This window comes from Protomyctophum bolini (assembly GCF_963924005.1).
Source record: "Protomyctophum bolini genome assembly, chromosome: 6".
Taxonomy (NCBI): Eukaryota; Metazoa; Chordata; class Actinopteri; order Myctophiformes; family Myctophidae; genus Protomyctophum; species Protomyctophum bolini.
In genome coordinates, this window is record NC_137867.1 from 40,087,672 (window position 1) to 40,114,729 (window position 27,058).

Genomic DNA, 27,058 nt, shown 5'->3' on the forward strand with positions numbered 1-27,058 from the left:
AACAAGCGTGCGTGCGCGGTGGAGACTGGAGAAGCGCTCGTATTGCTCTGCGAAGAAGCGCACATAATACACTATAGCCTACTGCAAAAACAGATCACCACCTGTGGACTACTGGCAATGGAGTAACAATAGAATCTTGAATGCACACAGTAGGCTACATGTGTTTTTGCTGTTAAATCGGGGGCAAATTAAGGATTCAGCAGCACGTTCTTTTCCCTATATATACCAAAAACATACAAGAAAGAAAATGTGGAGATACACGAACTTGTTCATCTGTCTTCTTCTAGTTTTGTGCCAGGATGCCACTGCTATGAACAAGGTAAGTCAGATCCAATTCCCCAAACACACAGATTCTGCAACCATCCTGAATGGGATAGGCTATTGTGGTTAAATTTAAACCAGAAGAAGTTGAAATTGAATCATGTTGTGTTACATTCTTTCAAATAGGCTACCTTTTATGTCGTATAGCCTATAGTCTACGTCATAGTCAGGTGTCTCTATATGTTTCAGACAAATAGGTGGCTTGACAAATAACTAGTTAAACCTTTCCAACGAGCAGGCGTAAATGTTTCTGTCTCTCTCAAGTAGACAGATGTTTAACATCACGTGCCAATTTTTCCCCTTCCATTTGAGCTAATCCTCTAAATGACGGCTTTGGGGTCACCGCGTCACATCAGACAGTAGAGTATAGGCAACAATACTCACAATAGCCCTGGGTAACTGGGTTTATCAAAATGATACCTCGGCTCGAGCGTGGCGAGGCATGGTGCCAGCGGAGAGATGGCACCTAGCGAGGTAACAATAGCCTAATATCTGACCGTTGTTGTTTGCACAGCTGCTGGACTCTAGTAACCCCTCTCTCTGTCTCTCTCTGAAGTCTTGGAAGACCATCATTCCCCCCGAGGAGAGTCTAATAATGACCCCACTTCTCCTAGAAACAATAGCCTACAATGTCCATAACTGTCCATAACTGTTGTATGTATTATGTAGGCCCTACATAATACAACAGTTATGGACACATCACCAGTCCACTGTGTAGCCTATCTGATATGAAAGACACCCGTTGAACAGGCTGCATGGTCGACTCTGTCTGTGGTTGCTTTAATTGCCTGGCTGTCTGTGATTGAAAGTAGGCTGCTACTACTACTGTGCTGTATTGAATTATTAGTGTACAGGCCTTGTTGCATTAGGCAACCAGACTATTGCCCAACTTTATTCCGGATAAACATTTATAAACCTTTTGTGACGTCATGTGGATCAAAACATCATCATGGTACTGTACTTACTTAGCGAGCTATACTCGAGGGAACAGTGGGAACACTTGCAATTTCGCGCATTGCTAGTTTGCTAAGTTTAATAGTAAAGACTGCTGTAAGACTAGACTACATGCAGGCATGTCATAAGGTTTGTGTGTGTGTGTGTGTGTGTGTGTGTGTGTGTGTGTGTGAGAGAGAGTGTGAGTGTGAGTGTGTGTGTGTGTGTGTGTGTGTGTGTGTGTGTGTGTGTGTGTGTGTGTGTGTGTGTGTGCGTGTGCGTGCGTGCGTGCGTGCGTGTGTGTGTGTGTGTGTGTGTGTGTGTGTGTGTGTGTGTACTCATGTGAGAGAGAGAGATAGAAAGAGAGAGGACTGAGGAGGGGGGTGAAATCCTCAGGTTTATCTCTAGTCTAACTGGCACACAGTGCATGGCATTGTGTTTATAGGCAGCTAGGGCAAGGCCATGACGCCCAGTGTCGTGGGAACAGCATGTGGGCACCGGCCTGTTGTTTGGGTTGTAAACAAGCCCCAGCAATACCACCATGAGGTCAATTAGAGGACAAAGACAGAATGAGAGATGATGGGGGCCTGACTGTAGGGGCCTGACTGTAGCAGTGGTCTGTTCTGTAATGCAGAGGGACAAGCATATGGCACTCAAACTGCATGCCAGGATTAGGGGGTTCAGTCATCTGTGCAACTCAGATGGGTGATACTAAACACTTTCACGGTTATTTGCCCAAAGATAAATCAGGGTAACAAAACATCAAAAAGCTCCACAGCCTTACTATACTCTCTCTAGAGCACACATGGGCAAAACATACAGCCCGTGGACCGAACCTCAGCCATTTGACCATCTCAAGTCCTCAAATTAACCCCCAAAAATCGACATCTTAAAGAGACAGCAATTCGTAATTAGTATACGTATACCATTTGAGTACATACCTGCATTCCATATATTCCACATCCGTATACTCAAATGTTTAATGTTTATAATGTTTGTTTTTTTTGTTGCAAAAGGCAGATACTGTAGATGCACACCTCAGAAGGCTAGTGAAAGGGGCGTATATAGAGCATATATTATTAAAAAGGGTATCTTTGAAAAACAAACACACTGTCAGACACTTTCCAAAATGTTGCTCTTTATTAGGTCGTCGTTTCTGTCCTGATCAAAGTCGTACGATTTGTCACACACGTTACCGCAGTAAAATTTGTTCTCCGCATTTGACCCATCTCTTGGAGCGGTGAGCTGCAGCCGTGCCGCACTCGGGAATCATTTGATTAGTTGATTTGACTCCCCCTCCCCCCTCCCCAATCCAACCCTTTGATGCTGAGTGCCAAGCAGGGAGGCATTGGGTTCCATTTTTACAGTCTTTGGTATGACCCAGCCGGGGATCGAACCCCGACCTCCCAGGGCAGGTTTCAGGGCAGACACTCTAACCACAAGGCCACTGTCTGGTAGATGAAGGTCTAAGGCAAGCGACCGAAACGTCAACCTATTAAAGAGCAACATTTTGGCAAATGTCAGTGACAGTGTGCGGGACCTATTCTTTGTTTTTCAAAGATACCCTTTTTAATAAATGTTTATAATGTAACAGAGTAGTGTTGTTCATCCTCTGGGGTCTGGGGCATGAACGTGCTTTGCAATATAGCCATAGGTGATGAGATACAGTATGTTGTCTGGGACCAACGTGGTGGATGGAGTCGTGTGTTCGAAACGTCACTGGGCCCACGCTGGTGGGACCAAAACTAAATGATGCAGAAAGAAAGGGAGCTACAGCGTGCAAACTCTTATTCTGTCTAAGTTTTGTAGTTCAGCACCTACCTGTATAGGCCTTTTAATGAAAACTGGATGTGCGTCTCTTTTGATCCTCGGTGGATGGTCAGACATCCTTAACCCATTTAGGCCTGACGTCGAAATAAAAAAAAAGTTCGCTCTGAAAGAATATATACCTATTCAAAGATTTGTGCCGCATTTTTACGATTTTTCAAAAATAGCAGACCTACAAGTTCATAGCTATGAGCTTGTAGATCTGCTATTTTTCAATAGCTAAAGTATAACAGAATGCTTGAAACACCAAAAGGGGTTCCCGCCCAAAATGGGTAGCCCTGTCACTAGCGGGGCCAAAAAATATCCACTCACAGTACTCTTTCCCTTACTTTCCCTGACTAACATTATGGCCATGTCCATGGCATGGGGCCATCATAATGTCTAAAAAGTCTCCAGACTTTTAGACATATGAGGGCATATGAGGCCCATATTTCCTTCCACGCTCAGTCAATGCTCTGTCTCACCCGAAGACCATTGACTGAGAGTGGAAGGAAATATGGGAGACATGCCCTTGACATTCTCTCTTTATCTGTACTGTTGTGTCGTGGTGATTTGAAAACACACAGTAAAATGTAACAACTTCCTTACACGTTCAAACTTAAATGAACACCCAGGACGCAGTCGTACACGCACGCACACACACACACACACACACGGACACACACACACACACACACACACACACGCGCGCGCGCGCACGATGTATGTTAGTCAACCAATATTGCAGCCCAGTGTTGATCAGAACTCATTTCTATCTGTGTGAGCAATTGCATAACGGAACTAAATAGCTTTGATTTCTTTATTGAATTACTAGAGAGGCTTACTAAACGCTAATAATGAACCTATCAAAAATATGCTTTGCATGAAGACCAGCATGATTTAATGGTGTGCAGCTCCTCCCAAGTGTTATAAAACAGGACAGCCTGAATTGTCCTATAATATTAATGAACTGTGTAGTGTGTGAAAAGATGCTATCCCCAAAGCTTGGAGCTTTTGTGGGTCTGACATCTGTTGTACAACAAAAGAGCATCTGGAGGAAAAACACTGGCAGTATCTATCATTCCATTCATGACTGAGGCCACCAGACACACACAAGTGATTAAGTGAAAACAGTTTGTGGATTTTAATGGATTATACGATTGGCTATTATACCAAAGACAGATTAACAGAGTGACTTGCATGTGTGTGCAATGCATGCCTGCATGCATGTACTATCTTTTCATGCTCTGTTTATTACGCTTGTTCTCTCTCTCTCTCTCTCTCTCTCTCTCTCTCTCTCTCTCTCTCTCTCTCTATATATATATCTATCTTGCCATCTCCATCTCTCTCTCTCTCTTCTGAGAGATCATGTGATGATGACAACTGAAAAGTTCAGAGTGTAGCTGGACCCATAAACAGACCCAGATGGAATGTAGAGGTGTACCCCCAAAAGCACTGTGCTTTGTCTTCAGCTAATTAACAGCCCGGCGCTAATGTGCAGTGGTGGAAAAAGTACTCAATTGTTTTACTTAAGTAAAGGTACCAATACTGCAATTTAGAACTACTTCGTTACAAGTAAAAGTAAGGAATTGAAAATGTGCAAAAGTATTGGCATCAAAATGTACTTAAAGTACTAAAAGTAAAAGTACTCATTGTGCAGAATGTGCCATTTCACAAGTTCAAAATGTGTACAAAACCTATTGAAAATAGCCGATCTACAAGCTCACAATGTGTCGCAACGCATTGTGAGCTTGGCCGGAATGTATAGGGTTGAAGTGGTTAATGTATGTTTTCTAATAAAAAAAATTAATCTCCAAAGTAACTATAGTAACTAAAGTTTTAAAATAATTGCAGTGAAGTAAAACTACATCTGAGATGTAGTGGAGTAGAAGTACTGGAAAATGGAAATACTCAAGTAAAGTACAAATACCTCAAAATTGTACTTAAGTGCAGTACTTAAGTAAAAGTTACTTTCCACCACTGCCAATGTGCTTCTGCTACTGCGATCTCATGATTTATCTCCGGGCTTCTCCGATTCTGCCCCTTTGAACTCCGGGTTGATCTTTTACGATAGCAAAAGTATATTTATAATAAGCACCACTAATCAGAAGGACAAAAGTGGACTGCCTCTACTGGAATTTAATTGGACCACAATTCTTTTAGGCCCAGTTCTGGAGTGCTGTGACTGGAAAACAAAGTGGGATTTATTAACAACCCAAACACATGAGGACTTAGTAGCTCAAGGTTCAAGGCTTCCATTTTTATGTTCACAGGCACGTTTACAGTACACCAGTGGCAACCAGCGAAACTATTATACTTGGAGCTTCTTCAACAGTAATAATAAAATCAAAATAGTTCGGTAGTCAAAATAGTCATTTTTATTTGACTTTTTTGTGCTGTTGTAGATTTGAAATATATGGTATGGAAACAGAAAACAGAATTGAATTACACAGTTGAGAAATAGTTTCACTTAGCCTGCTGTGGCAGTTAAGATTTCATGCCTGTCATAACAGGAATAATAATGGGCCTAATGTTTATGCTTATGACACAGTAGAAAAGCCGGAAGAACCACCTGCATGAATTTGTGCCAATGGATGCCTGATTCGTCAAAGCTGTGGTGGTTGTTTTTTCACTAACACGGTTGGCCCTGTAATTACCAAGTGGCAAAACACACTCAGTGCTAAAAGGGAAGGATATCCTTGTTTATGTAAACCGCAAGGCTGTAGATATCCCAGGGCCTGTGCTACTAGAACCACAGTCCATTATAGAAGCACCTCTGCTACTGTCACAGTCTGCCCAATGTGACTAACATGAGGCATGGTCCTTGGTAATCCTGACCACAATAAACCTTTCACTTTATCAGTCAGTGTGTTTTGGTGACTGAAGCCTTCATCCAATTATCGAATCAAGCTCTCATAACTAAGCAGTAAGAGTGTGCTTACTTCTTAGTTATGTCCCTTCCTCTTGTGGTGGAAACGTTGTGCAGAGGTTTAATTGTGTTTGAGTGTCCTGTATTTTTTGTCCCTTTCTTTTTAAGTGGTGCAACCACTTCCTTAAGTGACTTTGTGGGTGGGTGGGTGGCTGGCTGGCTGGCTGGCTGGCTGGGTGCGTCTGAGCACGAAAACAGCATGGTTGTTTTTCACCACCTGTGCGCAATCTAACACACACACAAACACACACACGCACTGACGCACATATTAACTGTATATATGGTGATTTCGGGTGTGCCAGTACATACAGTACAGTGGAGGGTACAGAGGGACCCCCACACGGTAACTCTGTCATTTCTCAACCGTTTCGGACACGGGGCGGCTCACGGAATCAGGCCGGCACCCTGGGTGCGTTCCTGTGGGTCTGGAACCCCCCCCCCCGCCTAACCTCCGGGGACCCCCACACGGAGTTGAACCACTTACTTCACACGGGTGTGATTTTCTTTTTTACCTGAGAGACTTGACCTCATGCACTCCAGAGGGAGCATTGCATGAAGTTCTTGAATGCTCTCAATTCTGAGCATTCTGAGCAGCTGTCTGTTCTGAGGTAGCTAGCAGAAGACACTGGTCAGTCAAGTTGACATGCCAGTGTGAATGAGCTGGGGAGAAGACTGCAATTGTTCTCCCCGCCAGTTTCTTAATTTGATTTTTTTGATTTTTATAATTAGGACAGAGGGTTGCCATATCTCTTGCATGCTCCAGCAATACAGCTTGGAGTACCGGGTAGCGGTGTTGACAAAACAGAACATAGAGTTGGTGACTCAAGTGTCCAGGAGAGTCTGGCGTTAAATCTGGCAGGAATTTCTCAACCCAGACTTCTCCATCCCGCAGAGGGACTTAAAGCATATTAACCCATTTTGGGCGGGAACCCCTTTTTCATGGTGTTTTAAGCATTATGTCATACTTTAGCTATTGAAAAATAGCAGATCTACAAGCTCATAGCGCGGCATTGTAAAAATGTGGCGCAAATTTCTAATACATTTTCTTTCAGAGCGAACATTTTAAACTTAAATCTTTGCTTCTGGGGTGTTCCTGGAATAACATATTTTCAGATTGGGGTCGTGGCCATTAAATTACATATAAATTTGGGGTTCCTTACCACTGATAAAGAAACATGTGTTTTTCAGAAATTTGAGCTCAGGTCTTAAGGGATTAAGCTGATGTTGCTATGGCACAAGGCGAGGGCTGGGCCCGCTGCGGTGGGGGCTGAACAATAAAGCGCCGCAGGCCAGCGGGCACAACCTCTCACAGAGACATTTAATCTGCTAATCCATTCTGTTTTCATGTGGCTGTAGCACTCGTCTAAACCATATGCCTTTTCACTTGACCAGGGTTAGGATTTGAGCCATCCCGGCACAGAGGGGTCCTTGCCCCATAATCAAGAACCCTTGCCAGTGTGCTGTGCGTGTATGCACACACTCCATCTCCCCTGCAACCCCCCCCCCCCCCCTCTCCTCAAGACCCCATCACTCAGTCCGCATTCCTTTACTAATGAGCCCCCAGCTCTTCTACCTCCATTGCACCTCCCACCCCAGCCTATTTACTGTACCGCAAAAATATCATCTTCTGAAGTAGTTATTGAAGTAGCCTTGTTACCTTCTTGAGTGCAAAGCGTGTTGAGAATTGATGCTTGCTTTCCATGTAGTTGGGCTTTCTTTGAGAATGACACATTGAGTATGCCTTAATCTATTGTTCATGTTGTCATCTAAAAATAAACTGAATTTGGAACCAATGCAATTTCCTCAACCAATTCCTGTATCTTTTCACAGGTTAAATTATTTAGGAAGGAGGTCCATTCTTCTTCACAAGGCAGATGGCATCAACAACAGCTTCAAAAACAATTAGCCTTCTTGCATGCTCACTTTCTCTCACACACACACACACACACACACACACACACACACACACACACACACACACACACACACACACACACACACCATTGACATTTGACATCACAATGTCAAAGCAGAAACAGATCAAAGTCCTGTACACATGGATATCTTTCATTGTTGTTGATCATATTTCCCAACTGCTGCGCAGACATCCGCTAGTGAACTCTCCCCGTCCCCAAACAAACTAGCCCTGATGTCCCGTGTTGAGACAGTTAGCCAGGTCCAGAACACGACGTGGCAGCATGGGGGCATGGGCTCAGACCAAGCCACGTTTCAAAGAGGTAGGACAGAGACAGGCAGAAATTCTTTAATGAAGAATCTCTGTGATGGTGCATTCTTCTCCACTCTGAGTGGTACCACATGTAGGCTTGCCCTGGGGTTTATTGAGATCCCTAAATCTCAGTGCAAAGAGATGACAGCCTATAAGCTCCCTCGGTGCAGCCTGGAGAGTCGAGCCCCAAAGGTGATGGGAGATGAGTTGAGCATCAGTAGGAGCACAACGCATTGACTCAACAACATACCATAACCACGTGAACCGCTCTATTCTGGAGGGGGATGCTTCGCGAGAGAATTGCAGGTCTACAGGCTTGCAATGTGTTGCTCCAATGCGTTGTGAGCTTCTAGATCGGCTGTTTTCAGCGAATAGATCTGATGTAGAGGAGGAAAAGGAACAGGGCCAACTCGGGTCAAATGTACTATTAGTAAGCACAGCGGTTTAAGTGGATAAGTGAGATAGCCAGGAGGACTAGTGTGTGTCGCAGCAAGCGATACATCACACAAAGCATGATCTAAAAAGGGCCCTTTGCTCTTAATCTAAAGTGATGACAATGAGTGGGGTTCAGTGTAAGTAAACAGCTCTTAGATGGAACACACGTCTTTGGGTGACCAGTTGCTGGTGGGGATCAAATGTGAGCTTTGCAAACACTGTGAGCCACTTACCACCATAAATCAGTGTCTGACAGGAAGATGGATGCTGACAGTCATTAGTGGAGAGGTAGGCTATACACAAAGCTTTCAACGGAATGAAGTCCCACACACAACATTATCAATGGAACATTTAATCAAATAGTAAATCTATAGAACCATTGTCTCCTAAACTGTCTGAAATAAGTTACGGATGGATGGATGGTCTTGTATGTACCGGTATGATGTGTATGCTATGGTATACAGTTCAGTGACAGTCAAGGTACCAGTTTTTACTTTGTATTATGGTCATGGCACCAATATGAATTGAAGATTAAGCCATATATGAATGAGGCACCATGGTTTTACAAAACGTTTTCATTTTATGTGGTGGGGGGGGGGGTATCCAAAACCCAGTTGGTGATAATAGTTTGTATGACTTGTGTTTGTCCCCTTTCGTTTGAAGTACGACAGCTAACCTTCAAACGAGGGGAAGCCTGTGGTTATTGTTCAGGATCACTTTTCCTTCCCCTTGCCTTTGTTTCCCCTCCTAAGAAAATGGATTTATTATTCATAGATGTCCACCAGGAGACGAGGAATAATTCATACCAGTGGAACAACTCTCGGTCTGACTCAGACGCACCACTGGGAGAAGAAAACCCTAGCTGAGCATATATCTTAATAAGTTGTTACATTTCATGGGATTGTGTATTAGTAATAACAATGAAGGTCATACTCATATGTTGGTCCACTGATCACTGGCTTGGATAAAATTACATTCTCAGAATGCCTCGCTGGCGGACACTGCACAGCCCTGGCTGCTTGTGGAGGAGCTATGTATTGTACACCTCTCTTTTAACGTCTCCATTTGCATGCCTGGCCAAGGATGCGTCACTCTAAAGTAGTGAGTAGTGAGGAGGGATATGCAACAGCTATATGAAGAGTTGCTGCTGGCCAAAATACAGATCAGGTAGCATAGCATGTGTAGAATCTAGCATGCAAGGCTTGAAAGTATGGCCACTTAAACGTTTAACCCCCCCCAATTAAGAATAAAGTAGTACAGACTACAGAATCTATTTTCATCAAGCTGTCAAGGAGTGCTTGACTTCAACACAGCTGTTTAAATCAACACTTTTCACCTGTGAATCTGCATGGCACAAGAATACATTTTGCGTAGGGTCCTAGCTTCTTGTGAATTAGAAATTGATGCTGTTTGTAATATCATTACTGACAGACAGAAACATATTCATGCCATCATATAACAGCAACACTAGTGGAAATAGCTGATCTACAAGCTGTACAAACTATTGTTGAAAGTTTAGGAACGGTTTAGCCTATAATGACATGCCCAAAATAGGGAAGCCGGGTTGAAAGTGGTTAGGTCTGTCTGTGGGTTCTATAAATATTTAACCACAGTATTAACAACTCGTCGCTGAAATATAACTACATTGGATGTGTGGGAAGTTGGGAACACAGGCTCTTTTTTCCATTTCCTGAAACTTTTTTTATTTTTTATAAAATGTTTCCTCCCGACAGTGGCAATATTCAGTCATCAGTCAGAGGTGCAACCCTGTATCAAAGATAACTGATCTACAAGCATGAGCTTCTAGATCTGCTATTTTTTGCAAAAATGACAAATCTTCTCTTATGGGGGCCCCCGGGCACAAAATCTATTCGAATGGGTGTCTGTGGCCAAATGCATATCAATGTGGGTGTCCTTGATAGGAAAATGGAGGGTATGCGCATGCATAAAGTGAGTGGCAAAGTGAGTTTAACATCGTTTAATGCAATCAGATAGGACTTTTCTGTTTGGATGTATAGGCTGTCATGGCCAGGAAGTAGTTTTTTGCCACTCAGTCAGTAGGCATTCCCGCATAACTCAGGGAATATGATGATGATGTCACACGTGCATACCCTCTATTCAACCCCAACCCCCCCCCCCCCCCCCCTTATTCTCGCCATCCCTCCTCCAGATCTTCGGGGAGACCGAGCCTGTGCGAATGACGTCGGAGGGTTCGGACTGCCGCTGCAAGTGCATCATGCGCCCGCTGAGCAAGGACGCGTGTGCGCGCCTGCGCAGCGGCGCGGTGCGCGTGGAGGACTACTACACGGTGGAGACCGTCAGCTCGGGCTCCGACTGCAAGTGCTCGTGCACGGCGCCGCCCTCGTCCCTGAACCCCTGCGAGAACGAGTGGAAGATGGAGAAGTTGAAGAAGCAGGCCCCGGAACTGCTGAAGGTGAGGAGAGGAGGGGAACTTAAACCCATTTAGGCCTGACGTCGAAATAAAAAAAAATGTCTTCTAAATTCTGACAGTTTTCTGAAATACCTCATGTTTCTGTATCAGTGGTGCTCCATATTCCATGCCAAGGACCCCAAAAATTATATGTAATTGGCCGCCGACCCCCATCTGAAAATATGTTGTTCCAGGAACCCCTCAGAAGCAAAGATTTGAGTTAAAAAGGTAAAAAAAAAAAAAGCAGATCTACAAGCTCATAGCGGGGCGCGTTATGAGCTTGTAGATCTGCTATTTTTCAATAGCTAAATTATAACATAATGCTTGAAGCACCAAAAGGGGTCAGATGTTTCTTCAATTTAGTCCTATATAACACTGCACTTGCTCTCAGCACTAATAAGACACCCATCCCCATACACATATTGCAGCTTTTGACAAATCTGAGAGAGGTTTCTGTATATAGTAGAGAGTCTTGGACTGCACCGCAACTCGGCAGGTAACATCTGTGGCTTAAATGTGTTATTTGTAGTACGGCCATTACTGTCCATTAGTAGTGTCCAGTGGATCTTTGCTGGTGCCCACCAAGACTGACCAAGAGATATACAAACGTTAATAGAATCGATAATTCGATAATAATCTGTAAGGCTAGACTTACATATACTATATCCCAGGACATCTAACCTACCAGAAAATAAGCCAATAGGTGGATCTCAATTGCCGGTGCACACACTTACTAGGTAGATACTAGGTAGAATAGGGTGGTGACTGCACTGGCACTAACGGGGTTCTACACTGCGTAGGTGGCACACTGGTACACGTTATAGTGTACACTGTCGTTTGGGACACTGAGCTGGGCGGAGCCGAGTGGAGCTGGGCGGAGCCAAGCGGAGCTCAGATTTCTCGACTGGCAGCCATTACTGTTTTGTCCGCACTGACTGCAATGTTTTTAAAAGGTCTAGAAACTACTTTTTTAGCCCACGGAATTTACTTTCAAGTTATTTTTGGGTAGTATTTAGTTGTTTAAACTTCATATGTGTGGTCAATTAATCATAAAAGATCCTATTTAAAAATATCAAACAACGATGTCGGAGAATCCGAGAACCGTGTTGTCTCGCCTTGGGGGCTGCCAGCAGAGAGATGTACCCGTGTTTACCTCTCCTTTGTCGGCATAGGCCGAAGCAATTTCCCCTGTTTCTCCTACGGAACGAAATTATGACCCATGCCCGTCTATTGTGGATATTTACAGCCTACATGCAATTCGTTTCCAATTGTTTTATTTCCCCAAATGTCAAGTGCATTATAAATAACAGCTATTATATTATTGTTATTATTATTACGTCTAGTCTATGGTCGAATCTGATTTAACCTGAGTCCTGATTCCGTGCAAAGAGTTGCTGAAAGGAAGGATATAGGCTACCTGTAACCTGCATATATATATATATATATATATAGCCTATTCACTTAATGATAAATGTTTTTACATTTGGATAGAATACAGACTATTGTCGCATCTGCTGTTTGATTTGTATTAGCAGGCACCGATCAATCACTGATCTACGCTATGAGCTTGTAGATCTTCTAAGTAAGTTCATGGTTAATTTGTGTATGCCTATACCTTTACAGCCAGCTAACAGCTAGTGCGTTTTCATATAGGCTAAGTTTATTGCTATAATGACATTTAACTTTGACAATATAGGTCTACTTTTACATTTAAAACAACCACATATAGGCCTATATAGCCTACTGTAAAGTGAGTATAAACTGTTAATTCAACTGAGAGAAATTCATTAATCAGAATGCTACTCTTAATCAGTTAATCACATTTGCATTTACATGAATGAAAAGGTTAAACCAGGCCAACTCTCAGCTCCAAATGGATAGGCTACATTTATCACAATATTATTTTACTGTGTAATCTAACACAAATCTTACAAATGCTGTCACTCAGTTATTTAATTTAGGCAGAAAATATATCACTGAATAGTGTATGCAATTAATGCATTCAAAAGAGCTGAAATGTTTTATGGACCCTAGTGATTATTTAATAATAATAAAACTGTATTTGTATAGCACCTTTCATGACATGAAATGCAGCTCAAAGTGCTTTACAGAGCAATGGAGAAAAAAAGAAGAAAAGCAAGGCAACGACATTAAAAAACAAGTAGTAATGCAATGCAATACAGTGAGGACATGAATAACAAAAAATAAAAGATCAATTAAAAGCAATGTTGTAGAAGTGGGTCTTGAGCTGTGCTTTAAAAATGTCTACAGAGGCTGCCTGTCGAAGGTACAGTACAGTTCCATGCCGACGGCCCGTAGAAGCAAAAAGCTGCTTCCCCGTATTTTTTAGTTGCCATTTTTTTTAGGCAAAGCGAGCAGGCCAGCAGTGGAAGACCTTAGGGGGGCGGTTTGGGACATATTTAGGAAGGCAGTCATGTAGGTAGGAAGGTGCGAGACCATTGAGAGCTTTATACACAAGTAAAATAATTTTAAAATCAATCCTAAAAACAACCAGTGGAAGCCAGTGCATGTGAAGCCAAAACTGGAGTAAAATGTTCTCTCATCTTAGTTCTAGTTAAAACTCTGGCTGCTGCATTTTGGACAAGTTGTAATCTGTCAGTTGTTTTCTTAGGCAGTCCTGAAAGAAGTGCATTGCAGTATAAATCAAGCAGAGAAAAAACAAAGGCGTGGATTAGCGTTTTCGCATCGTCCAAAGACAAATAGGCTCTGATTCGTGCAATATTTCTAAGGTGAAAAAAGGCAATCTGGGTAACATGATTAATGTGTTTGTGTGTTTAAGTTGTTTCGCCATACCCATTTATTTTGCCATAAATCAGATAGCTTTAAGGTACGGCCATGACAGCAATGGTAGGAAAAAATATATATAATATTAATCATATTCGGATATTCGGTTTTCGGGGGGCCAACTGTTTCCTATATTCGGTATTCACTGCAGTTTCGGCCAAGAATTTCCCTTTCGGTGCATATTGTATGAGTACCGGTATGTAAATAGTTCAATTCAACTTTGTAAATACAAAATGTATTTATTGTTATTTTGTCTTCAGTATAAAAATGAATGAACATTGAACAAGGATACCGTATCTCAGACTCAATCATGTAAAAAATAACGTCAAAATCAAGTCATTCCAGTAGAAAATTAACACAAATACATAAATAAAAAGTACATTCATTGAACATTAAACACAAACAAATAGATTGCACTGAACTGAAAATAGATTGCACTGAACATGAACATTACACATTGCAGAGAGAGGATGAACTGGCTGTTCTCTAGAGTCTCTACTACATTTAAATGTAAACTACTACTACTACTACTACTACTACTACTACTACTCTCCCCCTCTTCTTCGGGCCAGCCTGCACATTGGGCCCTGGTGTTCCTGACCCTGCTCCAGACCCCAGTGCAGCTGTACCACTATGGTCTGGTATGGCCTCGGCTAGGCCTGGTGGTGCTGTAGGCCAGCAGTCCGGCTCCGCTCCAGAGACTTCCAGACATGGCAGTCTCACGTGGTGGTGCTGCTGTAGGCCCGCCGCTGCAGGCCACCTCCTCACCCGTCTTTGGATCCTAAGGCAGTGGAAAATGAAGGTTTCAGAACCACTGGCTTAACAGGTTATTTGTATGGCAGTAGTGCTACAACTCAGAATTCCCTTATTGTTAAAAAAAAGGCTTTTGTGCTTGGGTAATATGTTCTGTTGTGGTCCAATGATGACTTTACAACAGGTTGCCAGGTTGTATTCTATTGCTAGTTTGATCACTTTCACCTTAAAATAACATGAATTAATAAATGACTGAAAATAGCCAATCTACAAGCTCAGAAGTCACAACATGTCGCACTGCAACGTGTTGGGAGCTTGTATATCTTCTATTTTTGGTGTGGACTTTTCTAGTCCTCTATAGCAGTGCTTCCCAAACTTTTTCATGTCAAGGACCCCCAAAATGATACTAATTATCCTGCGTACCCCCATTAGAAAAGATATGCCAGGGACAGACCCCCCCATAAAAATGTTTTTACAGATCTAGCAGTGATTTTCAAACAGTTTCATTTCAAGGGACCCCCAGTTTGACCTGAATTAGGCTATGAACCCCCATAATGGCATTTCTATCTCTGGGACCCCAATGTATATTGTAAAATCAGAGTGTACAAATGGAACGGGGTTCAACTAAGAGATTGTACCATTTATACAATCTATCTCTGAGTAATAATAACAATATAATAGCGGTTATTTATAATGCACTTGACATTTGGGGAAATAAAACAATTAGAAACGAATTGCATGTAGCCTAGGCTAGTAGGCTGTACATATCTACAACGGATCATTCATATCATACAGCGGTGAATTGCTTCGGGCTAGTGTGGTTCTCACACGGGTACATCTCGTCTGTGGCCGCCCCAATGCGAGACGACAGTCACGACACGGTCCTCGAATTCTCCGACATGATTGATTATAATCTAATATAATGATTAATTGACCACATATATGAAGTTTAAACAACTAAATACTCCGCGAAAATAACTTGAAAGTAAATTCCGTGGCCTGTGTGTGACAAGTTTTAAGAGGGCTTAAAAACCACAACAGTAATGGCTGCCAGTGGATCTTTTTTATTTGGCTCAGTCTGTCATGAATACATTTGATAGCATAAACAACTAACTAAATACTATCCCAAAGATATTAAAATATTAAAATTCGTCGTGACAACAACGCATGTTTAGTTTTGCTGCCTGTTGGGGAAATGCACCGAGGGACTAACGCGATAGCATTACTTCAAAATCTCCGACGACAACATTTCTTATTTTCTTTATTTGGCTCTGTCATGATACATTTTATAGCTTAAACAACTAAATACTATCCCAAAACATATTACAATTACCTTCCGTGACACAACAACACTTTTAAAAGAGTATAAAACTTACTAGTTTCGGACATTTTTTTCCCTGCGAGGGCTGTCTGCTGGCTGCTGGAAGAAAAGGGAAAGATCCATGGGGTTGCGCAGTACGGCTGCGCCGTGGCGATATACCCTGCATGGCTCAGGGTACATCCGAGCTGGACTTTGAAAGCAGGCTCGCACGGGGGAGAATAGTGCGGTGCCCTGTGTAGTGTCAGCGCCTGTCTTTTTGTGGTCTGTGGATTGGGAAGTACTGTCGCGCACCGTTGTGACGTCACACACGCCAAAATACACCCTGTCCAGTGTCCACGCTCCGGTTTGAGATTCACCTAATGACTCTTAAGTACTTGATCAGATTAGGGTGCAGACAGAAACAGTGATATTCATTGTGGACAGATCAGTGTGCTTGTAAGGCAATGGCCGTGGGAAAGGCTGGCCGAAGAAGAAAAAAAATTATAGAACCCTAAATCCCCATCGAGTTTAAAGGTACCAAAGGTCATCGCTCGCCCCACGTGACCTTTCTAATGTGTTATCTGATCTAACATCTGCGGATACCATCTGAGCGCCGCACCGTATGTAAAGCACACATTAATTTTTCACTGGCAGAAAAGAGTATGCACAGTATGTACCATATGAAAATAAGAAGCAGATCCAGATGTTGGAATGCCATTTGGTCCAGCAATACCTATAGTTTAACCCAATAACGTAAGGCTCATTTTTGATGAGCGATTCCTCCATGGCACAATGTGAGGAGATAACGGAACGAAACAGCAGGCTTTGTGTAGGCAGTTTACAAGGTGTTTCAGAGGCTGAATGCACAGGCCTCCCCACTTAACTGAACAAAGAAGTCAATAGAGTTAATCATCAAAAGTGTTTTTAGAGGTGGAGAGGGGGGGGGGGGGGTTATTGGCTTCCGCACACATGGACCCGTCAAACATGGTGGTGAGTACAGAGTCATTAATTAATGTGTCTCTCCGTTCCAGCTGCATTCCATGGTGGACCTGTTGGAGGGGACCTTGTACAGCTTGGATCTAATGAAAGTCCATTCTTACATCAACAAAGTGGTCTCCCAAATGAACAACCTGGAAGAGGTAAGATGAAAAACCCTCCATAAATCGTAACATGGCCCGTTTCGACTAATACGGTCATACATTCTTATTATAGTAACATAGTAATATCGGTAGTCTAGGAAACCAAAGCGTATTCTTCTATCAAAGTCTTTGTTAGTTATCCTAAATAAAGCTGTGTCTGCTATTTGACCATAAATTATGAAAAACGGGAAAAATTTATAGTAAACCTTTTTGTGAGAAAACCATCTGAATTCCAGAGATTGACTTAAGAGTACTTATTAACCGTGTCCTCTTGTGGCATTCAGTATTCAGAATTCCGTTAAACCCTGCGGCTACAATAGTAATGTTGCTGCAGAGACTTGTCACACCAGTGTTTTATTTTTGGCATTTTACAATTAACAGTTGATTAATCACGTCAGACTAATCCTGGACCGGAGTTCAATAATAAATCAAACATCATTAAAAGGCCAACAAACCAATAAGTGTGTACATGTGCAAAGAAACAGTACACACACAGCAACAGACAAAATATGCACTGCACTCAGTGTGTTGTATTCCTGTATTCCTAACACAAGCCTCACAGGACATACACAAGGACACGAGAGCTAAGAACATTTTGAATGTCTTTTGTGTGTTTTGTAGGAAGCGCAAGCCCTCTGCTCTTTCTCTTAGCGGCGTTTGCCGAAAGATGAATCATACAACTGTATTCTTCTGAGAAATCTATTTTCTTGTTTGGCAGTCGATCAAGACGAACCTCACACGCGAGAATGACTTTGTTCGAGATAGCATGGCGACCCTGACGAACCAGTTCCAGAGATACGAGAACTACTCCAACATTATGTTGAGCATAAAGAAGGAGATCTCCAGTCTGAGCCTGCAGCTGCTCCAGAAGGACTCCAGTGACAACAAAGTCCAGGTTGGTTGGTGGCTACATAACACCCAATGTGTATTTGAAAGGGTTTCACTGTTTATTTTACACTGTGGAATGAATCACTTGCGCTGCGAAGTTCAGCCACCTCCGAACAGGGGGTGACTGGGGGGGGGGTGGGGACGGAGACAGGGGGGACCGGAACTGGGGCGGGGGAGACGGGGGACGGGCGGGGGGGAAATGTGTCAAAAAGTCAAAGCATTAGCTGATTGTACTTTAAGAGCAAAGCATTTAAGTTAATGTAGGGCTCCAGATTTTGATGTCCAGCTTTGAGGGTTTGTGCACACACACACAAACATTGCGTTGACACAAACATTGAAAACGAAGGTGAGGACGCAAGCTGTGATCGACCAGAATTAGATGATGTGTGACGATAAGAGCGCCCCTCACTTCACACCGGTGTGATTTTATTTCTTTGGGTTCAGATGTCAGAAGAAGTGGCCCATAGAACAGTTTTGGGCTTCAGTATTGTATTTCGTTTATTCATAATGGGGAGAATGTTGCTGTGAAGAGTCGATATTTTAAAATCTTAAATAAACATGATGATGCTGTCCACAAAAACCTGCAACTATGTTGAAAGGAAAGGTCTTAAGATGAGTAATAACTCGGATAGTAGGCCATAATGTGCATTACTGTCATACCAGAAATCCTTATCTTATCTTGATTTATGCTGAAACTCATTTCTCACAACATACGGTTGTTAAAATAAAGTTTTTGGAATCCCTAGAAAGTGGTAGAAACTAGACCAGACTGAAACGTCTCCTAAAACAGCATTTATACAAATCAAACAGAACAGAGCACCGAAGTCTATATCGGTAGAGGGTGCAAATCCACGGGTTCATGCACTTTTCATTTGCATTGTAATCCCCATAGGGGGATTTTAGATCGCCTCAAATAAGAACTGTGTTTGAAAAAAATAAACAAATCATCCAGGCCGCTTCACTCATATGGATATGAAGAATCAACTGACTGAGAGAAAACGCTATTGTTACTGCTACTGAATTAGTTACATTTTCGCTAGAAACAGACTGACTGTCGCAAACGATACAGAGACACCTCCCTGACAATAACGCTGAGACAACTTGTTTATTTTTGGACCACAACGCTTATATGAAACGATTTTAAGGAATCGAGGGGACGAGCGAGTGACGTCAGGACTTCGGCGCTCTATAGCAATGTCCCAAAACCTAATTTATTCAACTGTCTATAGCCTACAGTACATACAGTACATACAGTACATACTGTAGGTAGAAAAAGTCAAATGAGCAAAGTCCACACTGTTCTTGCACAGCATTGCATTACGAATGTTTTGATCCTGCTGGATCGTTAGAGTAACCAGCGTCAATATGTGTGCACACTATAGATAAATTCCAAACAGTGTGCACGCGTATAAAGCGCACTTTCACGCAAGTACACATTAAACACAAATCCACAGGCCAATATTGACACCATCCGTCACTGACGCAACCCAAATGTCAATGTTTACAGCACACCGGTGATGGGAAAACCAAGGAGGCCGTAAAAGTTGCTAACAAAAAGCCTCCTCCCAAGCTGCCCAAGGAGAAGGTCATAAAGCCAAAGAAAGAGATGGTGAAGCCCAGTAAAGCTGCCAAGCCTGTCCCCACAGCCAAGGCCAAGGTGGTGGTTGGCAACCAGCCTGGCGTGGTGAGGGGCAACCAGCCTGGCGTGGTGAGGGGCAACCAGCCTGGCGTGGTGCGGGGCATCACCTATTACAAGGGCGATGTAATAGACAACACTGGCGGGAAAGGTAAGCCACCCCCCCCCCACCCCCGCACGACCTCCCAAAACAGAGGGAAAAAAAACATTCTGTTTTCACTTAAACTGAGTTTGCACTCGCCCTCGTGTGTGTGTGTGTGTGTGTGTGTGTGTGTGTGTGTGTGTGCGCGCATGTGTGCGTGCGTGTATGTATGAGATCATCTTTGTGCTGTCCTAATAAATCATATTGTTATTATTACTTGAAGTGATTCAAATAATATGATTGATATGATCCTCAACACATCTTGTGCTAGATCAGCAACCGTGAGAGACAGAGGATGTCTGTTCGCTAGATGGGAGGCAATCAAGCGCTTCATTGGATTGATTTCATTTCCAACAGAATGGTGCTGTAAACATTTACAGAGTGTGTGGTGGAGGAACGAGACCATGAATCCAGCTACGTACTTTGCACTTTTGGCGAGGAGGAAACGAAAGCAGGAATCTGCTGCTGTGTGGCACGGAAGGTCACCCTTAATACGAGATTTATTCCTGTGTTGTTTTAAACAAAGCAGGTCTGCTTGCTGCAGGATTGCACCGTGTCGGTGCATATTCAGCAGGGCAGGAAATCCAAATCTTTTATTGACAGAATACATTTGGAGATAAATGGAATGCTGCCTCAGTGGAATGCTGCCCACAGCCGTGACACGCCTCGGTCTCACTCCTCACACACAATGTACGAGGACCCTCATCAATGCAGTAGATGAAAGCTGACAAAACATTTCCTGACTCCTTCCAATCCTCTTTAAGTCTAGTTGAGTGAATAGGTATGCTGCGTTTGCACAGGGCACACGCGCATAGCGCTGTCACACCGCATGTTCTGCTGTGCCTGCATGCCCGGCCAGCCAAACTAAACTCCAGCGGATCCTGCAGCCAGCTCTTTGTCAAAGCGGTGAAGAGCGATTTGGCCGCATTTCCATAATCTCAGACAGCGTCTGTTAGATAGGGAGTAAGGTGGAGACTAAAGGCACCTATAAAATGGAGATTGAGATTCTTACGTAAGGATATACTATTTATACACTTTCATACGGCACTCTCCGCTTCCAGCCGTCTCAGAAGATCTTCTCCAGCACGTTTGTTCCTACAATAATATGCCCTCGTCGGATCCTGCCGGCCAGGTAGTTCTCTCAGGCTTGCAGGAGAACGCATGTTGGCCAGATGCTGATGCTCACTGCCTATGTAGCGATGCTGTCTAATCCCCGCACATCTGTCTGGCAGCATAGGAAGTCAGAGCACGAGGAAGAGAGAGCAAGAGAGAGAGAGAGTGCAGATGAGAGGGCAAGGGAGAGAGAGAACAGGCTGTCCCTCTGTTGACACTGTCCTCCATGTGGCTTATAGCGTCGCTCTCCACAGCCGGGGATGAGACCAGGAGGGGTTGTGGAATTCTGTATGTGAATAGGAAGGCAGCAGGACCGGCTGGGTAACAGAAGGGGATAGACAGAACAGGCCAAAGGAAGTTGGAATGGTCTCCGTGGCGTGTTGCATAGCTAATGCTTTGCCTTTGATGTGAAGTTCTGGAACGTTACAGCCGCAATATGTCTCCCCCCCCCCCCGATAGTGAGGCTCGTGTGTGCATCCGTCTGAGTACGCATTATAAAACACCTTTAACTTTGCACACTGCAAGTATTTCTTGCTCCCCTTCAGAGAAACAGCATCTGACCCTGTTTGACACATCAGAGCGATGTTGAAATGAACAAGCTAACTAGTGCAAACACAGCTTAGGGAGAGTCTGAGTTGTTAAGATTTCCACTTAAAGTATTTAATTTCCCTGGCCTGACTCCTTCTTTCCCCCCCCCCCCCACCTTCTCTTCCCAGACCACTCTGCCAAAACATACACCGCCCACCACCACGCCAAGGAGAGCCAATCAGAGGACGAAGGCCCCGAAACGGTCCTGGAAACATTTGAGGTCACGACAACTACACCCACGGCTGACACCACGCTTCCCGTCACCGTCACTACCGCCACTACGGCGTCCACAACCACGAAAACTACCCCACCCACCACCACAACCACCACCACTGCCACCACTACCGTCGCAGCAGAGCGGGAGAGACCAGCTCCGACCATTGTGCTGATTCTGGACAACTCCGACAACAACAGCAGACCCATTCTACACAGAGCAGGTACGCGTTATTGTAAGGCAAGGCAAGGCAATTTTATTTATATAGCACCTTTCATACACAAGGCAATTCAAAGTGCTTTACAGAATAAAAACAAATACAGAGTGCAACAGTGCACTTCAAAAAGATGCATAGGAGCATATACATTAGAACAAATACTCCCGATTAAAAGCCCAGACAAGGCCTAGCTGTTATTAAATATCATTCGGATAGGCAATGTTAAATAAATATGTTTTTAATTTAGACTTAAAAACAGCTATGGTTGGGGATTTCCTAATGTAACCTGGAATATTATTCCAGGTTTGTGGTACATAATAGTGAAATGCTGCTTCCCCATGTTTTGTTCCAACTATGGGGTGAACAATTAGTAGGCCAGCCCCAGATGACCTAAGGGTTCTAGATGGTTCATATGGCTTCAGCATGTCTGAGATGTACTGTAGCTAATTCTCTGGGATACTGGTAGCCAATGTAAGGATTTTAGGACTGGTGTAATATGGTCATATTTCCTAGTTTTCGTCAGCAGCATTCTGTAGCACATTCGACCAGGGACGTGCACACATAGACATCAAAGGGACCTGCCCTTTTACCCGTCTGTAAAACAACTGCCCTTTCCAGACCACAAATGTAGAATGTACTACATGGTGACAGAAATGCAAATGCCACTCCTTTCCATTCATCAGTTCATATGTTCACGTTCAGCGTTCTCCTGAACGTGAACATAGTATTTTGCGTTGAACAAATTTGTTTAGAAATCCAATGTTGTACACTGCATCTCCACTAGCTAAAGAGTGCTGTGTTGCGCCCCGAAAATAGCTGATCTACAAACTCTCAACGCGTCGTAGCGCGGACGCGTTGTGAGCTTGTAAATCTGCTATTTTTGTGCCCCCTCTTACGGGATTTCAGCCCCTGCCCCTCAAACACTCTCTGCACGTCCCTGCATTCGACTGCCAATACAATACTCCACTAATGAGACTGTACACACTGAGAGTGCAGTAGTAAAATGGCAATTTAGTACCAGATAAGAGCACAGGTTTTCACTGCCAAGATCTGCTGTGACTGTGAAATTTGTTGTTTAAAACTCATACAGAAGTTAATGCAAGCCAGGCCTCTCCCCAAGCGTTAAGTTGTTTTGGTCTGCGTCTCCTTGGCAGGGAAGATCCTAGACTGCGAAGGGACTCTGGCATCTATTGAACAGCCAGAGAAAAAACACAGCTACGGGCGTAACGAAGGCGCCTGGATGAAAGATCCTCTGGCCAAGGACTCCAAGATCTACGTCACCAACTACTACTACGGCAACAACCTAGTGGAGTTCCGCAACCTGGAAAACTTCCAGCAAGGTGCGTACCGGTTCGTTTAGCTGCATTTCTCCATGTTGTCTGTAAGCGTCACTGGAGATTAATTAATGTTGAGGAGTCAGTAACCTCTGAGAGACTGATGTGCCCTGTGGAATGTAGGCCTCGGGTTGCTTCACAGCAGTGGGTGGGAAAATCAACTCTTTCTTGCATGTAACCGGACTGAGGAATAGGATTACCTTCCGTAAGAGAGCCGAGATGATCTCCGCCTCATGGGACTTGGACTTTGTTGATCTAGATGTGTTTGGACTCTAAATGCACTTGCATGCAAGGAGCACCCTGGGCTCTCTCCTTTCATATCCAGCAGGGTGGTGAGTTCACAGCCCTGTGCGGATGAGTAGGTATCTTGTTGAGTAGCTATGATGCTTGCTGTGGTTGACATGTGTGCTCTGGCCTTTCCTTTGTACTGGGCACAGCGGAGACGGATTAGTAGTGTGGGCAGGGGGCGGGGAGGGTGGAGGTGCACCGCACCGAGTTGCTTTTGTCCATCACAAGGCTTTCTTTCCATTAACAAAATGACTACTTCCTGTTGTAGGAAGTAGTCATTTTAGGACAGTTGATAGGATGTGATTAGAAAACGACAACTGTCCACAGTATCCGTTTGTTCAGCGGTAACCACTAAGACAACCATGTCCCATGACAAGCCATTGTGTACACAGTCTGTGACTATCCAAACATACATGGTATTATGTCAGTGTGGGACACATACGACAGGATGTATCCAACTTCATAATATACAGGATAAAGCTAACCGGGTGCATGTGTTTGGTCCGACGTACTAACAGTCCGACATGCATTAGTCCGACTCCCTACCCAAAACCTAACCTCAAAGGAAGCCACCGGTTGGTTTTAACCTGCCACGCATGTAGGGAGCCACATGTTAGTTTGAACCTGCGACGGGATAGTTTTAACCTGCCACGCATGTAGGGAGCCACATGTTAGTTTTAACCTGTCACAGGTTAGTTTTAACCTGCCACGCATGTACGGAGCCACATGTTAGTTCTAACCTGCCACAGGTTAGTTTTAACCTGCTACGCATTTCGGGAGCCACATGTTAGTTCTAACCTGCCACGGGTTAGTTTTAACCTGCCACGGGTGAGTTTTAACCCAGGGTTAGTTTGTAACCGACCACGCATGTCGGGAGCCACGGTGTTGTCGGACTAATGCCTATCGGACTGTTAGTATGTCTAACCAATGTATGCACCCCCATCTAACACACCAATACTGCTTCCTGTGTCCCAGGCCGCTGGAGCAACCTTTTCAAGCTGCCGTACAACTGGATCGGCACAGGTCACGTGGTCTACAACGGAGCTTTCTACTACAACCGAGCCTTCACCAAGAACATAATCAAGTACGACCTGCGCATGCGCTACGTGGCCGCCTGGACGCTGCTGCACGACGTGGTCTACGAGGACACCACGCCGTGGAAGTGGAGAGGCCACTCCGACATCGACTTTGCCGTGGACGAGAGCGGCCTGTGGGTGATCTACCCCGCCATAGACTACGACTACTCCCAGCACGAGGTGATCGTCATCAGCAAGCTGGACCCCGGGGACCTGTCCATAAAGAAGGAGACCACCTGGAGGACGGGCCTGAGGAGGAACTCGTACGGGAACTGCTTCATCATCTGCGGCGTGCTGTACGCCGTGGACACGTACAACCAGAAGGAAGGCGAGGTCAAGTATGCGTTCGACACCCACACCAACACGGAAGCCATCCCGCGCCTGCCCTTCACCAACGAGTACGCCTTCACCACCCAGATCGATTACAACCCCAAGGAGAAGCTGCTGTATGCTTGGGACAACGGCAACCAGGTTACATACCGCGTACATTTTGTCGAACCGTGAGCACAAAGCCGTGTGTGTGTTCCGGATAAGCTTCCAGTACCCTTGCGTAGAGGGGAGCGCTCAGTATTTTTTTTGACAGTCCAGAAGCAGCCATATTGGATTCATAAGGACAAGGATGAACCTATACCAGCATTCCTGCGTATGCTAATCATGACACGTTGCAGTGTACCACACAAGCACTGCTCAAACACATTGTACAGTACGTACGTGTGTTGGAATGTGACTGTATGTCGAGAATGGACAGAGAATAATAAACACAGAGTTCTATTCCAAAAAAAAAAAGACATTAAATAAATGAATAAATAAATGTTACCTCAATTTCATCATTCAGTGTAGCTGAAGTATCCAAAACCATCCAGTCCATAAAAGTGTTGACAAGTTAGACGTAACCTATTGTCCTTTAAACAGTGTCATGATTCTTTTGTATTATCTTTTGCTTTCGCCATCATGTTTCAGGTAGAATACTTTACGTTATCTCATTTTGGAGCAAAACTCTTCAGTTCTCTGCCCGTCTTATGTCAATAGCCTGTTAACCACTTAAGCCTATTAGTTTATACTTTGTTGTACGACGGTGTTGTGTGACAAAAATAGACAATCTATGAGTTTGTAGATCTGATATTTTCATTGTTTTTGAAAAGTTTAGATTTTTTTTGTTTTGTTTTTGAAGATGTTTGAAATGTTTTGACATTTCTTGAAATAAAATGGGTTTCTTTTCCTTGTTCGCCGAAAATAATAACATGCCCAAAATAGGGACACCAGGTTGAAAGTGGTGAACTCCATCCATCCATCCGCCAAGCACTTTGATCGTTACGGTATTTTGTGACGTTATCCTCTTTCTGAGGACCTTTACTGTATACTATATGTTTATTATTCCGGCCTAAAAATGCAACCTGTCTTTCTAATATTCACAATGTTTTGGTCTGTTATAGTCATTTCTCATGTATGTAGGCCTACTACATCTTTTAGTGAGGATAGGGGATGTGCTGAATATGGTATCATACTATCATAAATTAAATGAAAGGGCTCAAGATCAATCCATTTATTTTAAAATGTTTTATGATGCAAGTTGTTGTTTTTCTTAATATTCTCACTTGTTTAAATCTCATGTATGAAAGCATAATGATTGTTATTGTATTGTTCATAACAATTGCAAAGTCACTACATTTTTATTTTTATTTTATTATAGTGTGTTTTGTACATTATTACCCCAATATCAATAATTAAGACCAAATCTAGATACATAATTAATGTGTGCACTCTACCATTAGCTAAACACAAATCTCCATGATTGCTTGTTTTTATTTTTTATTTAACCTTTATTTAAGCAGTAAAAACACATTGAGACTGCGTCTCTTTTTCAAGTGGGAACTGGCCAAGCGGCAGAATACATAATTAATTACACTTTCAACGCTACATTGTACATGTCAAGTTATACAACAGCCAAACAATAAATCCATGAACAATACCTCCAGAAGCCTCTAGAATATATACAACAGTACTCCAAAATAGTACACAACAATAACCGGGTACAAGAGCATTTGTACATGAATACACGAGTACATTTATGGACTGGAACCAAAAGAGAAAGAATAACAACAAATAAATATATGGGATATGCGAGTGCTAGTACGCTCTCAGAAATTATTCACTGTACAGTATCTAGCCAATATACAGGCAGTGATAAGCTTTAAATAACACATTAGTGGTGTGTTTGCCCTTCGTTTTTACACAACCACTCAAATTTATTTTTGCCTGTTCTGGGATGATCTTGAGTGTTTTGTTAACTTTATTCAAAAAAAGGGCATGCCCGATTACAATATTCAGTACAGTAGCAATGTGTTTGTTTGCATTGTCTTTGTGTGTATTTTATTTTTAATTTTTTTACAGAGATAATAACGCTAGGAAATATTATGCTGCACATACAAAACAAACTGTGCTTTCCCTGTGCTATGAAATAAAATCATCCATTTTTAAATGCT

General features: G+C 43.3%; 1 protein-coding gene and 1 long non-coding RNA gene across 2 annotated transcripts; one reads left to right on the plus strand and one right to left on the minus strand.

The window, feature by feature from the left end:
- LOC308317488 (olfactomedin-like protein 2A) lies at window positions 1-27,058 on the plus strand. The gene is made up of 8 exons (XM_080766538.1): window positions 1-319; window positions 10,822-11,085; window positions 16,972-17,079; window positions 17,798-17,974; window positions 19,475-19,754; window positions 21,575-21,883; window positions 23,032-23,217; window positions 24,475-27,058. Exons 1-8 carry the CDS (start codon window positions 248-250, stop codon window positions 25,077-25,079), a joined length of 2,001 nt encoding a protein of 666 aa, XP_080622664.1. The 5' UTR covers window positions 1-247; the 3' UTR covers window positions 25,080-27,058.
- LOC308317489 lies at window positions 13,652-16,255 on the minus strand. Its single transcript, XR_013964266.1, has 2 exons — window positions 16,017-16,255; window positions 13,652-14,668 (listed from the first exon to the last, which is right to left on the minus strand). It is a non-coding gene; the product is annotated as an uncharacterized lncRNA (long non-coding RNA).